This window comes from Canis aureus, chromosome 25 (genome assembly GCF_053574225.1).
Source record: "Canis aureus isolate CA01 chromosome 25, VMU_Caureus_v.1.0, whole genome shotgun sequence".
Taxonomy (NCBI): Eukaryota; Metazoa; Chordata; class Mammalia; order Carnivora; family Canidae; genus Canis; species Canis aureus.
Genome location: NC_135635.1, coordinates 5,719,155 through 5,733,402, shown reverse-complemented (window position 1 = coordinate 5,733,402; position 14,248 = coordinate 5,719,155). Strand labels below are relative to the sequence as shown.

Here is a 14,248-nt window from a genome sequence, read left to right as displayed (position 1 = left end):
ACTGGTGTGAGGGGAAGTTAGGGACGCCCGCCACTCAGCCTCAGGGTGCGTGGGTCTCCTCCAGGGGTTCGCCGCCCCCTCCCCTTTCGAGCCGGCCTTTGGTACAGAAGAGTCCAGCCTGGGGGCATTGGGGGTGTGGAGGGACCAATGAGAGGCTGATCCGCTTAGACGGGTGCAGGGAGAGAGCTGGCTGGGGCTACACCCCCGCACCCCCTTCCCCCGCCAGAACTTGGGCCTGTCCTGTTTGACGTGCCCGCCGAGGGGACGGAGGGGGTACCGACCGGAGCAGCTGTACTCCCCGCGGCCCAGGCCAGGCTCGCCGGGGGCGCCCCTGGAGACCCGCATGGAGGTAGGAGCTAAGGCCCCAGGGGAGCCGAGTGTCTCAAAGGAACCCCAAGGGGGTGGAGACCGAGTCCAGGCTGGAGCCCCGCACGGCGGGGCGGAGGGGGGACCGCAGTGCTGGGCCAGGAGAGCAGCGGGGTCCGCCCCGGCGTCCGTGGGGGGCTGGCTCCCCGCGGCGCCCGCGGCTCCGGCCAGGGCAGCGCCTCCTGCTGGCCGCCCGGCCCCGGCCCCGGCCCCGGCCCCCGCCCGCCCCCGGCCCGGACCCCCGCGGGCGCCGCCGCCTGGAGGGAGCCTAGGGGGCGCTGCAGCCGGTCGGACCCCGCGGCGCCACAGCCGGGACGCAGGAGACACCGCGCGCGCTGCGGCCACGGGGCCCGGGTGGGGGTCGGCGGCCGCGCGGCTTCCCCGGGACGGAGGGGGCGCCTCGCCGCGGAGGCTAGAGAGGCGCGCACGGGCGCTGCTCCCCCCGATCCTTCTCCCTGCGGGGCTCGGGGTCGAGCGCGGCCGCCCGGCTCCCGGGGCGCACGGCGCAGGGGCCCGCGCGGACCAGAGCCTCCGCCTAGAGCCCCGGAGCCCGGGCGGCCCTCGTGGCCGCGGCGGTGGGAGCTCGGGGTCCCCGCCTCTTGGCGGGGGGGGCTTGAGGAGGGAGGGGAGGCGAGACGTGCGGATGAAGGACAGTGGGAGGCGCGCAGACAGAGGACGCGGACCTGGACAGGAGGAAGACGAGGCGGAAACGGAGAGAGCGGGGCTGAAAGGCGACGGGAGAGGCAGTGACAGAGGCGGCGAGGAAGGGAGGGAGAGGGAGGGAGAGGGAGGGAAGGGGGAGGGAAGGGGGAGGGAGCCCGGGAGAGGGACGCGAGCCGGCGGCGAGCCGGGCGGGCGTGGGGCGAGGCCGGGCGCGCAGGCGGGAGCCCGCGTGCGGAGCGGCGGCCGGTCCTGCTCCCGCCTCGGAGCCCCGGGCCCGGGGGAGGGGGGCCGGCCGCCAGCCCGGTCTATGTCTTTTTCTGACTCCAGTGCAACCTTCCTGCTGAATGAGGTAAACGCGGGGGGACCCCTCCCCAGTGGGTGGGAGGGGAGCCCCGCTCCAAGCTAGGAAGAGGGCCCGCATCTGGGGGAGACTGCAGTGATGGGGAGGGGGGAAGATGCAGGAGGTGAGGCCGAGGGTGGACGGGGTGGGCAAGAAGGGAGGGAGCGACCAGAGCTGGCGGCTTCGGAGCACTGGGATTGGGAGGGGAGGGGAGGGGAGGGGAGGGGAGGACTGCCTGGGGAGCCAGGTAAGGGGCTTAGATGAAAAGACGGAGAGGAGAGGCCTCCACTAACCCCCCGGTGCTCCTCTCTAGGCTCCCTGAGGGCAGCCTAGCAGCTGGAGTGCTGCGGGTGGTTGGCCTGGTGCTGATCTTAAAGACTGCTGGGGAAAAGGACTTCTCAGGACTGGCTCCTGACTCAGTTTCCCCATTCACTGTAGAGGGATTAGGATCTGTCCAGCTTCCTGTGCACTTCTAGGAGAAGCTGGAATGTCTTCTGGAGGCTCCCAAGAACTCCAACTCCCAAACCTGGTTGGTTATTCAGGCTCCTCCCCTCTCCGCGCCCCCCATGTCCTGCTTCCATGCCTTGGGTACCGGCCAGCTGCCAGTCTAACACCCAGAACGAGGAGAGCAGGAGTCCTCTCCCCGAATCCTTTTTGTGCACTCGCTCTCTCACCTTATGCTCAGCCATGGAAAAGAAAAGGGGTTGGGGCCGCACGGATGTTGCCGGGCGTGTGGCTGGTTTCAGGACAGGAAGCTGGCAGGGGAACTGGAGCAGGCAGGTGTGGGTGAGATGAGAAATGGAAGGGGGCACTGAGTAGCGACACTGAGATAAGGGAAAGACAGCAGCTCTGAGGCTCCTGCAAGACCCAAGGGATGGATCCAGGGTTGAAAAACTTGAACCCATCCTCTGGGGGCGGTTGGCATGGCAACTCAGGCTTCAGAAGCAGACTAGGACACTACTGTCCCAGACGGGGACGAAGACAACAAGGTGTGTGAGGAAGGAGTGAAGCTGATGGCAGGGCCACCGTGTCGCTACCATCCTTAGGCCCCCACGGTGGTGGAAAGAGTCCCCAAAGGAGAGACCAGGAGAGTAGATCCAGAGATGGGAAGAGAAGCAGATGCCTCGGCAGCTGTCTTCCCTGGAATCATCTTCCAGGAGAGAGCGCCCTGAAGGCCTTATTCTTTCACACCTCATGCCTCTTTTCTGCCCTTCTGGAAAAACAGAAGGACCCGAAGTGGCAGGGAATAACAGAGGAGGATTGGAGGAATCCTAAGGAACTGGAAGAGGGCACGAAAGTGAAGAGAACAGTGTCTGGGAGCCAAGGCTACCAAGGAAGCCAGTGTGTAACCACCCCCCAAAGGTGCCGGACTCAGGAGAGGGCACCGTGAAAGCCGACCGCCTCCCTCGGCCCTGCTTGCCAGGCGCTTGCCAGGCGCCTGCCCGGCCTAGGGCTCCCACAAAGTTGTGCCAAATGCAGCAGGAGGAAGATGATAAGCAGAGCTGGGCTGCACCACTCACAGGGGTAGACAGACTAAAGCCGGTCTTAAGGTTAGGCCCCTTCTCTCCTTCTCTCTTGTCAATGGAACATGAACGTGCCATAAAGGGGGACGCCAGCTGGGTTGGGTGGTCTTCCTCTCTCCCGAGCGCTGGGCTTCTCCCATAGAGCCCCTCCGACCGCGTGCACTTTGGTCTTCTGACTCCCCCCTGTAGTCAGGAAGGTAAAGCGATGAGGAGCAGATTCCCGATTCACTCTCCTGGGTGTGAGAAACTGGGAGTGGGGAAGGCCTGAGCTCAGAGGGGCTCCAAGTGGAACCCTCTTTCTGTCTCACCTCCTCCTCTGGCGGGGGAGTGCGGCAGGTGGGTAATCAACATTCAAAGGAACAGTGTTGCTCAGGAGATGGAAGAAAGGAGGGAGCTCAAATGGGTGGATCTTTGGGGAAGTTTATTCCAGATAAGGGCTGCTGCTCGGTCTCTAACCCCACATCTCAGTGCTCCCTGGAAGGAGACTGACTGGTACAGCGCGGTACTGAGGCTCCAACCAGGATCCGGGCACCCCACCCCCATCCTTTCTCTAAGGAGGGAATCTGGCCTGACACTAGTGATTGGGTCGTCTTGCCCTTCCTTCCCCCTCCCAACCCCAGGGCGGCCGGGGTCCCACCTTCTGTCACGGCTCCCACAGTCCCCCTACCTCCACCCTCCGGGTTCTTCCCTCCTCCTTCAGGCTCCCCTAAAACAGCCCCTCCCTCCCCCAGTTCCCACGGATGCCTTGGCAATGCCTGGCACAGTCCTTGGCGAGGAAGGGAGGAAGGGAACCCCCATCCTGGCCAGACTAGGAGGGAATCTGCTCGCGCAACAGGTGTGGGGCGGCGGGACCCAAAGCCTCGCCCTTTGCGCGGGGTGGGCGACCTGGTCCTTGGCTGCAGGGTCCCAGCAAGGAGGGGGCCGAGCACCTGTCCGGGCCGGGGCCACTTTCACGGCAGTGGCCTGGGGTCGCCAAGCCCGTCCGTCCCCAGTGCCATCGCGGGGTGTGCCCTCGGAGTCTCGGGGCCGCCAGGGCCCAGGCCGGCCGCCCGGTCACCTGGGGCCCCTCCCCCGTCCGCCGCCCGTCCCCCGCCCCCGCGCTCCCCCGGTCTCCCCGGTTTCCTGTCTCCCCCTCCCTCCCCCGGCCTCGACCCGTCCTCCTCCGCCCGCCGCCTCCCGCCACCTGCGCCCCCCGCGTCCCCGGCGCGGGCGCCCCCTCCCCTGCTCCCCTCCCCCGCGCCAGCCCTTTGTTTCCCGGCGGAGTATTTCCTGGGTTGCCGAGCGTCCCTGTCTCCGCATCCCTCCTCGCCCCGCCTCCTCCGAGCCTGGGTCCGCCCCGCCCGCAGTCTCTCCTCCCCTTCCTCCCCGCCGCCCCGGTGCCCCGTAGGTGCCCGGGGACCCACCTCCCCCGGCCGCCGCCGGCCCCTCGCCCCGCCGGCCGCGGGCTCCGCGGCGCCCCCCGCGCCCCCCGCGCCCCCGCCGCGCGCTCCGGGGAGGGGTCAGGTGGGCGGGCACTATTGTTGTGGGAGCCGGAGCCAGATTCCTCAGCCGCGCTCGGGGTGGGACCGGCAGGGCTCGGGGGGTGGGGAGGGGAGCGGCGAGCGGAGCTCCGAGCAGCTGGTCTTCGCCGCTCGCTCCCTCCTTCGCGCTCTCGCTCCGCCGCCGCCCGCAGGGCTGCGGGGCTCGGTGGCACCTCGGGCGCGGCCCGCTGTCCTCGCCCCTGCTCGGGCTGCTCCCGCCCCGGCGCCGCGCGCTCCCCCCGCCCGGACTCCCCCATGTATGACGACTCCTACGTGCCCGGGTTTGAGGACTCGGAGGCGGTGAGTGCCCACGGTCGGGGGGGGGGAGTTGGGGTGACTCCTCTTCTGCCTCGGACCCTTCCCCGGGTCAGGACTCCGAAAAACGCCCCAGTGCAGGGGCAGGGCGTGCAGGGGGGCGCTCCTAGGAGAGTGGGGGGGCGATCTTCCTGCCGAGGGCTTGCCAGGGCCCCAGTCCGAGAGCAAGGGGCACGGGGAGTGTGCCCGGCGGGGGGAGCGAGGGGGGCAAGGCGCAAGCAGGTGGCTCGGGCGCCCAGGACCGAGGGGTGGAGGGAGGACTGAGGGCGGGAGGCCGCGGGAGGCCGGCGCAGCGCCCCGAGGTCCCCAAGGGGGCTGGCCGGGCCGAACCCAGCAGCTACCGAGAGGCCGGGCTCTCTGTCTCTCTCCAGGGGGGCGACAGCTCAGACCTCCTGTGCTTCAAGTAAAGGACAATTCAGAGAGTCAGGAACCAGCCCCAGGAGGATCATAAACTTGGGGACCTCCATTATTCCCTCGGTTGCCCGAGCACTGCCTCGCGTCCTCGCCCTGCCTGGCCCAGCTCCTCTGGCAGGCTGGAAGCTGGGCACCCAGCACATGGGCCAGCTGACTAAGCCCCATGCGTTCCACGCCTCCTGCCCAGGCATCCTCAGAGCAGTGGGCTCGAGCTCCTGCTCAGCATGGAGGGCCCAGGGCCTGGGGATGGAGAGGAAGCGCTGCCTCCCAGAACCAGGCAACTGATAAATATTTAATTCTCCTCTTTGCTTTTATCTCCTGACCCACTGAGACAAATCAGCTCATTAGGCAGTGATTCCCGGAGCTCAGAGAGCAGGGAAAGTGCCTGGAAAGATGGGGCAAGGATGGGGAGCAGCTTCTCTGTCCCTTGTCTCAAACATCCTGCATGAAGGCCTCCTCTGGAGAGGACCACTAGGTGGCCTGGAAGGCTCCCTGATAGGTGTGGAGCGTAGAGCGCTCTGGTCAAAAGGGGAGTATTTGCGTTTTCTTCAGACTCTTGCCAAGCCCAGGGTACAGGAGTTCTGGGGTTCCGAGTGGGCGGCTCTCCGTCCTTTTCTGGGACTGGGCTCCTGCTGGGCCCAATTCCCCATTGGGCCTCTGGGGCTAATTACATTGCAGCTAGAGCAGATGATTTGCAAGGCTCTGGTGGACACCTCTTTCTGACAGTTGAAGGGACAGCTGGCACGGCCCAGGGTGCCAAGGTGAGCTTGAGAATGAGCCTCTCTGAGGGGATGGGAGGGCCCTAGAATGTTCTTCCCATCCCCGGTGAGAAGGCGAGGGCTGTTGCAAGGTAAAGACTGACATGGGGATGGTGCCGGGGCAGCCTGCTGCCCCCTCCTCGGCTCCCGACCCCTCACTGGTTCCTGGATCACCCTCCCCCACTTCCCTTTCTCTTGCCTGGCTCCTTGCTCTCCCTGAGGCCCCCTCTGAAGCAGTAGGAGGGAGATCAGGCTCTAAATAAATCCACCGGCTCATCTCCCTCCTCTCCTTCCCCCGTGCCAGGCAAGAGTGGAGCTGCAGCCTGCCCACACACTCACCAGGCAAGGGGGGCACCACCAGGGCACTGTGCCAACTCCTGGCAGCTCCAGAAGTACTGAGCCTCTGGCTGTTTTGGCATAACAGGGGGTGAGGGAGGCAAGACCCCAGAGCGCACTTGGCAGGGCAGCCCTGGCCTCCCAGGTGATACCAGAGCATGAGAGATGGCTGAGCTCTGGGGACTTGGGGATAATGGAGAGGGGGTTCCATTCCGAGCACAACCCATTAAACCTTTAGGGGGAGATCCTGTCATTTCCGTCCTGAGGTGAGAGGCCAGGTGACCCAGACGCCCCAGGCAGGGACATTAAGATTACTAAATTAGACGGAGAGCCCGTGGAGCAGAGGGTGAAGGTCAGACCCCTCCTCAGGCATAGGCCTGGACATCTAGGAGGCATCTGGTAGGTATTTATCAACTTGAGTGGTCATCCCGTCTTCTCTTGCCTCCTTCCCCTTGGCCCCTGTTCACTTCAGACAGCCATCTGCCATGGCTCCGACCCCTGAAAGGAGGTCCCCCGCTCCACTGACAGTCCAGAGGTTCTTCCCAGGGCTCAGCGGCTCTTGACCCTGCTGTCAAGCCAGCCTTACTTTGTTCTCAGGAGAGATGGGGACTAGCGGGCTGACTCTACTCCTCTGTAAAACGAAAGACTTTCCCCCCTTTGTGCTACCTTCATGCCTTCCATCTACCACAGACACTGTCTTTAGCTTAGGCTCCAGGCCCCAGGGTTAGCATCAAGCTGACCAGCGCTCCTGCTGACGGTGGGGCTGGGGCAGAGGGCCTGGGATACGTGAGCTTGTGTTCCCTACTGCGAGTCTGGCTTCAGCTGCCTTCTGTGAGTGGTCATGCACGGTGAGCTGGAAGGAATGTTCCTCAGTCGGAGGATATTCTAAAACCCCTTCCCTACACGCACAACACACTCCCACGTGGACCCCTCATCTAGACTCCGATCTTCTCTCTGCCGCCTGCACCTCAGAACTGATGGAGGTACCTCTTCAGGCTTCTGATCATAAGGGGGAAACTGAGGCAGAAAACAAAAGATTCCCTTTCCCCAAGGCATCCTGACTTCTACCCTCCCGTCCTGAGGTCCAGCTTCCCTTGCTCATTTGTGCGTCTCCCGCAGAGTCTCCTCACGGTGAGCTCCGCAGCCCTCCAAATGTCCCCCCCTGCCCAAAGACCCGTCCTGTGGGCAGGACTCGGAGACTCTCCTGGCTCAGGTTGCCAAAGACCCTGTCCCTACATCCCCAGGGTCCTCGGCTGGGTTGCCTGGAACTGACAGGTCCTTTCTCTAGGGCTGATATCCCTTTGGGGAAGGGCTGGGGAGATGTAGGCCAGATGGTAGGCGTGGCCGAGCCTCACTGGGGCCCAGGGAGACAGCTTTGTGTTGCCTTCTCAGTCTGTGTCTTGTTTGCTGCCCACACCTGGCCAGTTGCCCCAGCAGGTGTGAGAGCAAAGAAAGTGGGGGTGGGGAGAGTGGAGAGGAAGTGACTTCCAGGAGTTGGCAGCTCTCTGTCCTCCTCTTCACCCTGCAAGGGTAGGCACTGGGGGAGAGGAGATCTAAGGGGGTGGATGGCTCTATCCTGACACCCAGGACCAGTGCCATGCCAACCAGCGTCTCTTGACTGTTCCCAGCTGACTGTACTCCTGCCACGCATCTTAAAGGGATAAGGACCAGGCTGCTTTGCAGGCTGATGGGAACAAGAGGGCTGGGTCTTTTAGATTCAGAATCATCTCCAATATATCATCTTCAGCACATCTCCCTTCACTCTGCCCCAGAGGCCAGGGTAGAGGGGAGGAAAGGAAGGAGGAAAGTGAAAGCTCTATTCAAAGCCGCAGTATTAATAGGCTTGGGGGGAGGGGCCCAGATCCTAGCACATATGGATTGGGCTGGCTTTCCTGCAGGCCCAGAGGCACTGGGCCCTTCTCAGGGAGATGGAAGGGACCACTGGGGCCCAGCCGCCCATGTGGACGTGGACAGGCTAGGGTTAGTGGAGGCACGGCTGTCGGAGGTATGGGGTCTCTGTGGTGCCCCTCACACCTGAGCCCAGGGGTCACAGCCTCTCCCCCATGCCAGGGTTCAGCCGACTCCTATACCAGCCGCCCATCCCTGGACTCAGACGTCTCCCTGGAGGAGGACCGGGAGAGTGCCCGGCGGGAAGTGGAGAGCCAGGCTCAGCAGCAGCTTGAAAGGGCCAAGGTATCAACTTGGGTGGCCAGGCCAGGCCAGGCTGGGGTGGAAACTTGTGGTCGGTCCTAAGTCCCCAAGGGGTCAGTGGGCAGGATGCTCATGAGTGTGCAAGAGTATGTGTGTCCTGGGTGTTCTGTTGGGGCCTCCGCCCTCTACTAATGGGGCACTGAAGTCAGAAAGGATGCTGGGAGGCCCCCCTCATTTGTGCTGACGGCCAAATTCCCTAGCACAAACCTGTGGCATTTGCTGTGAGGACCAATGTCAGCTACTGTGGCGTACTGGACGAGGAGTGCCCAGTCCAGGGATCTGGAGTCAACTTTGAGGCCAAAGATTTTCTGCATATTAAAGAGGTGACCAACCCCAACCCCAAAGAGAAGCCACCGATATCCCTGCCCTAATGCTCCTGCCCGAGCTCATGTGCCTCTTTCTTCGTGTTAGTCTATAAACAAGTCCCCAGACTCCTCAGTTCTCACCCAGAACACATACCCGTACACCCCTTATCTAAAACCCGATCGGCAGGGCCTCCATCCTTCTGAGACCTGGCTTGGGCCTCAGTCTCCATATGCGTAAAGTGAGCAGTCAGATGAGTTGCCTCTTAGGTTCCCCCTGACAATAGTGATGCCTCACACTGAAATCTTGGGTGGCTCCGCCCCGACTGCCCTTCCCGCTGGCGCCTTCTCCTGCCCCCTTCCTTTTGTGCTCCCTTCCTCAGACCAGGTCTCTGAATGCCTCCCTGGCTCCTTCACATTGAGGAGCCGGGACTGAGGCCTGGGCGCCTCCTCTCACCACCCCTTCCCCCAGAAGTACAGCAATGACTGGTGGATCGGGAGGCTAGTGAAAGAGGGTGGGGACATCGCCTTCATCCCCAGCCCCCAGCGCCTGGAGAGCATCCGGCTCAAGCAGGAGCAGAAGGCCAGGTGAGAGCAGGGTTTGTGACACAGTAAACATACCCCCCAAACACGTGCACTTCCCCCTGAGTACGAGTCACCACAAGCACACTCAGACCCAGCCGCACACATTAGCGCCGTGCAAACCGGGAGCCAGCACACGCAAGTACATGTATGTCACACACACCCTTCCCTCACTAGCTAAGATGTAAGGAAACATCTACGACTATTAAATGGTGTGCAGGATGTGCACACACACACAAGCCGACTGACCTCCCTTTCTGCCCTCAGGAGATCTGGGAACCCCTCCAGCCTGACTGACATTGGCAACCGCCGCTCCCCCCCTCCATCGCTAGGTAGCCCCCCCCCCCCGCCCCGCCCGTCTTGGGGAGGTGGGTAACTAAGACACAGGGGGCGAGGGCTTGTTCCCGTGAGGTGAGCCGTGTGGGAAGGGGTTGGCGGAGGGACCAAAAGAGCTCCGAGAAACCCAGTGTCTCCCCTGGGGAAGGGAATACCGTGCGCCCAGGGCTTTTCCCCCTTCACCAACTTTAATCTTTTATTTCCTTTTCCAAAAAGCCAAGCAGAAGCAAAAGCAGGTGAGTCAAGGAAGGGACCTGGGCTGGGGGGGGCTCATGGCTCATGGCTCACTGCTGTGGGGACAGGCTTCTGGGCCATCACTGTTGGAAAGGCAGGAGAACAGAGAAGGGAGGGAGCCCAGAACTTCTGAATCTGCCCCACACCAGTCAGGCATAGGACAGGTGACAGGGCCCCATGGCTTTGCCTGACCTCAGGTCAATTCTGCAGGCAGAGCATGTTCCCCCCTATGATGTGGTGCCCTCCATGCGGCCTGTGGTGCTGGTGGGACCCTCTCTGAAAGGTTACGAGGTGAGAGAAGGTCCCTGACCTCAAAGAGTTGCTTCTAACTGGGGCAGGGGCAGTGGGAGGGGGTGTCCCCCCACAGGAGTTCTGGGCGCGGAGGGGGCAGGCTTCAGGGCCGTGCCTAGGGATGCTTGGTCAGTCCCATGCCTTAGCCCTAACCCGCCCTCCTCCCTTCCACCTCCCCAGGTCACAGACATGATGCAGAAGGCTCTCTTCGACTTCCTCAAACATAGGTTTGATGGCAGGTAAGCGGCTCTGGCCCCAGGTGGCATGAGAACCAGGGAGAAGATCACCATCTCCCTTCAGATGCCTGTAGCGAGGACTTTTCCAAAGAGAAAGCTGGACCTGGGTAAGGAGAGGCCTAAGTCTTGACATTTAGAGGTGGGCTGTGATTCCCGCCCCCACCCTAGGATCTCCATCACCCGAGTCACCGCTGACCTCTCGTTGGCAAAGCGATCTGTGCTCAACAACCCCGGCAAGAGGACCATCATTGAGCGCTCCTCCGCTCGCTCCAGCATTGGTGAGAAGTCCCGGTCTCCTGCTTCTCGGCCCACTCAAGCGTTAGTGAGACCCTTCCTCCTACCTTTCTCTTCCCTGGCACCTTGCAGTCCTGTCCAGCTCCTCTACCTGCCCCAGCACCAGCAAGAACCACCGCAGCCACCCCGGCTCCCGGTCTCTCTGCTTTCCCGGGCCTTGAGGAATACCCTCTCCCTCCAATTCCTTCCCATCTACCATCTGGGAGTGCCCACAGCCCCGCTGGAGTAAGAAGTAGGAGGAGCCCCAAGGTGAGCATCACGGCTCACTTGCCCCCTCCACAGCGGAAGTACAGAGTGAGATTGAGCGCATATTCGAGCTGGCCAAATCCCTGCAGCTGGTAGTGCTAGATGCTGACACCATCAACCACCCGGCACAGCTGGCCAAGACCTCGCTGGCCCCCATCATCGTCTTTGTCAAAGTATCCTCACCAAAGGTACATCACAGGGCTGCCCTCCCACGAGGCGGTACAACTCTACTTGGTCCCTGCCCCAGGGCTCCCGAGTTCCCTTTTCCTGCTGCCCCTCCGTCATCCTCACCGGCTACTGACACCATATCCCAAGCGGGGGACATGCCCGGTTCTTTCTAGGCCCAGCTCTGCCCTTTCCCCTCAGGTCCTCCAGCGCCTCATCCGCTCCCGGGGGAAGTCACAGATGAAGCACCTGACTGTACAGATGATGGCATATGATAAGCTGGTTCAGTGCCCACCGGTGAGTGCCTGGATCAGCTACTGCTGTGCCCGCTCTTGCTTTTCCAGGGCTGGGGGAGTGATGGAGATGGAGGGGATGCTGCTACTGAGAGGAAGCCAATCTTTCCCCTTTTCCTTTCCTCCCTAGGAGTCATTTGATGTGATTCTGGATGAGAATCAGCTGGAGGATGCCTGTGAGCACCTGGCTGAGTACCTAGAGGTTTACTGGAGGGCCACCCACCACCCAGCCCCTGGCCCTGGACTTCTGGGCCCTCCCAGCGCCATCCCTGGACTTCAGGTACCCATCTCCAGTTCTCAGGCTAAACCAGCCAAAGCACTGCCCCCTCCTGGCCCAGGGGACTGCCCTTGGCCTCCGGCTCGAAGGCCGAAGGATTGCAGATCTCAGCTGTGCTGTACAGAGCTAGGGCAGATGGGCATAGAACTTCCTGATGAGAGGGGGAGGAAATCAATGAGATGGGTAATCTCAGGTTACTTTTCTAGGCTCACTCTTTCTTTTAGTCTGTCTTGAAGGCAGAGCCTGAATTTTGCAGGAGTCCAAAGCTCCAGTTTTCCATGTCTCAAGTGGAAGATGCTTCTCCCTCCTTGCACCATCTCCTGTATCCAGGAACTGAGAGATGAGGGGGGGAAGAATTGCCCCCACCCCAACACACACACACCAGAGAGGGGAAGGAGGCCAAGGTGAGGTTGGCCCTGTCTACTTAAAGCTGTTGTGTTGTCCCCAGAACCAGCAGCTGCTGGGGGAACGTGGCGAGGAGCACTCACCCCTGGAGCGGGACAGCCTGATGCCCTCAGATGAGGCCAGCGAGAGCTCCCGCCAAGCCTGGACAGGGTCTTCACAGCGTAGCTCCCGCCACCTGGAGGAGGACTATGCAGACGCCTACCAGGATCTGTACCAGCCTCACCGCCAACACACCTCGGGGCTGCCTAGTGCTAACGGGCACGACCCCCAAGACCGGCTCCTAGCCCAGGACTCGGAGCACAACCACAATGACCGGAACTGGCAGCGCAACCGGCCCTGGCCCAAGGATAGCTACTGACAGCCTCCTGCTACCCTACCCTGGCAGGCGCAGGCACAGCTGGCTGGGGTGCCCACTCCAGGCAGGTTGGAGTTAGACTGGCATTAGGCTGGCACTAGGCTCAGCCCCCACAACCCCTGCCCAGCCCCAGCTCCAGGGCTGCCTGTGGTCCCAAGGTTCTGGGAGAAGCAGGGAGCCCCCTTACCTCCTGGGCACAGTGACCCCCCTAGGCTCCCATTCCAGGTACTAGCTGTGTGTGCTGCACCCCTGGCACCTTCCTCTCCTGCACAAGAAGCTGCCCCACCGGGCAGTGCCCTCAGGCCAGGAACCCCTTCGCCAGGGGCCTTCCCACCAGACTCAGGGAAGGGATGCCCCCTCAGAGTGACAAGAGGGTGGGGGTGCGGGCAGCATGGCACGAGGAAGAAGCAAGGTTACCGAGCAGGCACAAGTCCTAACAGTCAAGGGATTTGGGGGTTGTGCTTTGGGGTTCGAGGTCCGCCACTCACCTCACTGCCACACGTTAGAAATGAGACAATCAAAGCCCAACAGGGTGACACTCCTGTCCATCAGCTGGGGTGGGGCATCCGCACACGAGGCTGGAGCAGCAGGCAGGCTAGGCTGGGGCCAAAGGCCTCGCAGCCGAAGCTCCCAAACGGTTCTCTTCACCTACTGGGGAAGCTTCTTAACACCTGACAGCGCCAGAGACGGGAGCATGGTCAAGCCAAACGGCGGACAGGAGCCAACCTGGATTGGGTGTTTGGGAAGGGAGGGCGTGTATAGCAGAGAACATATGGAACAGCTTCGGGGGCCTCCTTGCCCCCCTCATTCTTTCGCTCTTGCATCCGGTCATATCTGTTCTTGGCCCTCATGCCTCCCGGGGCACATGGGCCCAACTTTATTTGCTGATTCATAAACTGCTGCTTGTTAAGTTAGGGTTAGATGGGGAGAGAGAGGATGCAGTGGACAGCCCCCAGAGGCCCTGTCTACCCGACTACCCTTGCCTTATGGCTCTAGCGTGTGACCTACAGAGCATGTTCCACAAGACCCCCACCTCACTGTCATCACTAATAAACACCATGCACAGTCCTGCAGGCTCCTGTTCTGTGTGTGCTGGCTCAGGTGGCCAAGTGTGTCACCGGGCAGTCCAAGCCTGAAGGAAACAAGTATCCTGGCCCTCTCTCTCATGGAGGAGTCACTGACTGGGATGGGAACAAGGACAGAGCTGGGGGAGGCACTATGCTCCAGGTGCTTCCTCCCACCCAGGTGCCGGAAGACATTCAGCATCTCAGAAAGGACCTGCTCTGAAGGTGGGGAGGAGGAGGCTGAGGCACAGCCTTACACCATCCCTGCCTCGGGACAAAAAAGCCCAAGAGTCTGCCCAAGAGCCCTTGTAACTTGAACTCCATGTACTTGCCGGCTCTGCGGCCTTCTCCCCACAACCGAGCTCAGCGGGCCCCAGCTCATCACTCCTTAAAGCTCTCGGTCCCCAGCTCTGCCCCTCCCATGAGCAGTGGGCTGAGCCATCAGGGAGCCACAAGCAAAGGTACCGAGGTCTGGGCATCCGGCACACTCCAGCGGGCTCCACCGATGCCTCACGTGCCGGTTTCATGGCTGCTCTCCATTCCCACCCGTGTGCAAAGAGAGGGTGCCCCGGCAGGCAGAGCTACAAGTTAGGTGAGGCTAGGGCAGGCAGGGAGGGTGCATTCTGATCCTGTGGCCAGTGGCTTTTCCATCTGCCCTCAAGTGGCCTCCTATCGATTCAGACCATCAACTGAGGCCCTAGGCTCTTTTCTGGACTTGGTTT

At 62.2% G+C, this 14,248-nt stretch overlaps 1 protein-coding gene across 3 annotated transcripts; it reads left to right on the top strand.

Annotated features, from left to right (window-relative positions):
- Positions 1–328: 328 nt before the first annotated feature.
- CACNB3 (calcium voltage-gated channel auxiliary subunit beta 3) lies at positions 329–13,530 on the top strand. 3 transcript variants are annotated; one of them, XM_077870240.1, is made up of 13 exons: positions 329–349; positions 8,306–8,428; positions 8,647–8,769; positions 9,221–9,336; positions 9,598–9,662; positions 9,883–9,902; positions 10,111–10,191; positions 10,372–10,430; positions 10,596–10,705; positions 11,004–11,155; positions 11,334–11,429; positions 11,556–11,705; positions 12,151–13,530. In XM_077870240.1, exons 1-13 carry the CDS (start codon positions 344–346, stop codon positions 12,463–12,465), a joined length of 1,416 nt encoding a protein of 471 aa, XP_077726366.1. In that variant the 5' UTR covers positions 329–343; the 3' UTR covers positions 12,466–13,530. The 3 variants fall into 3 exon arrangements, with proteins under 3 accessions (XP_077726366.1, XP_077726365.1, XP_077726364.1); XM_077870239.1 differs by lacking the exon at positions 329–349 and adding an exon at positions 1,223–1,378; XM_077870238.1 differs by lacking the exon at positions 329–349 and adding an exon at positions 4,483–4,712.
- The last annotated feature ends 718 nt before the right edge of the window (positions 13,531–14,248 follow it).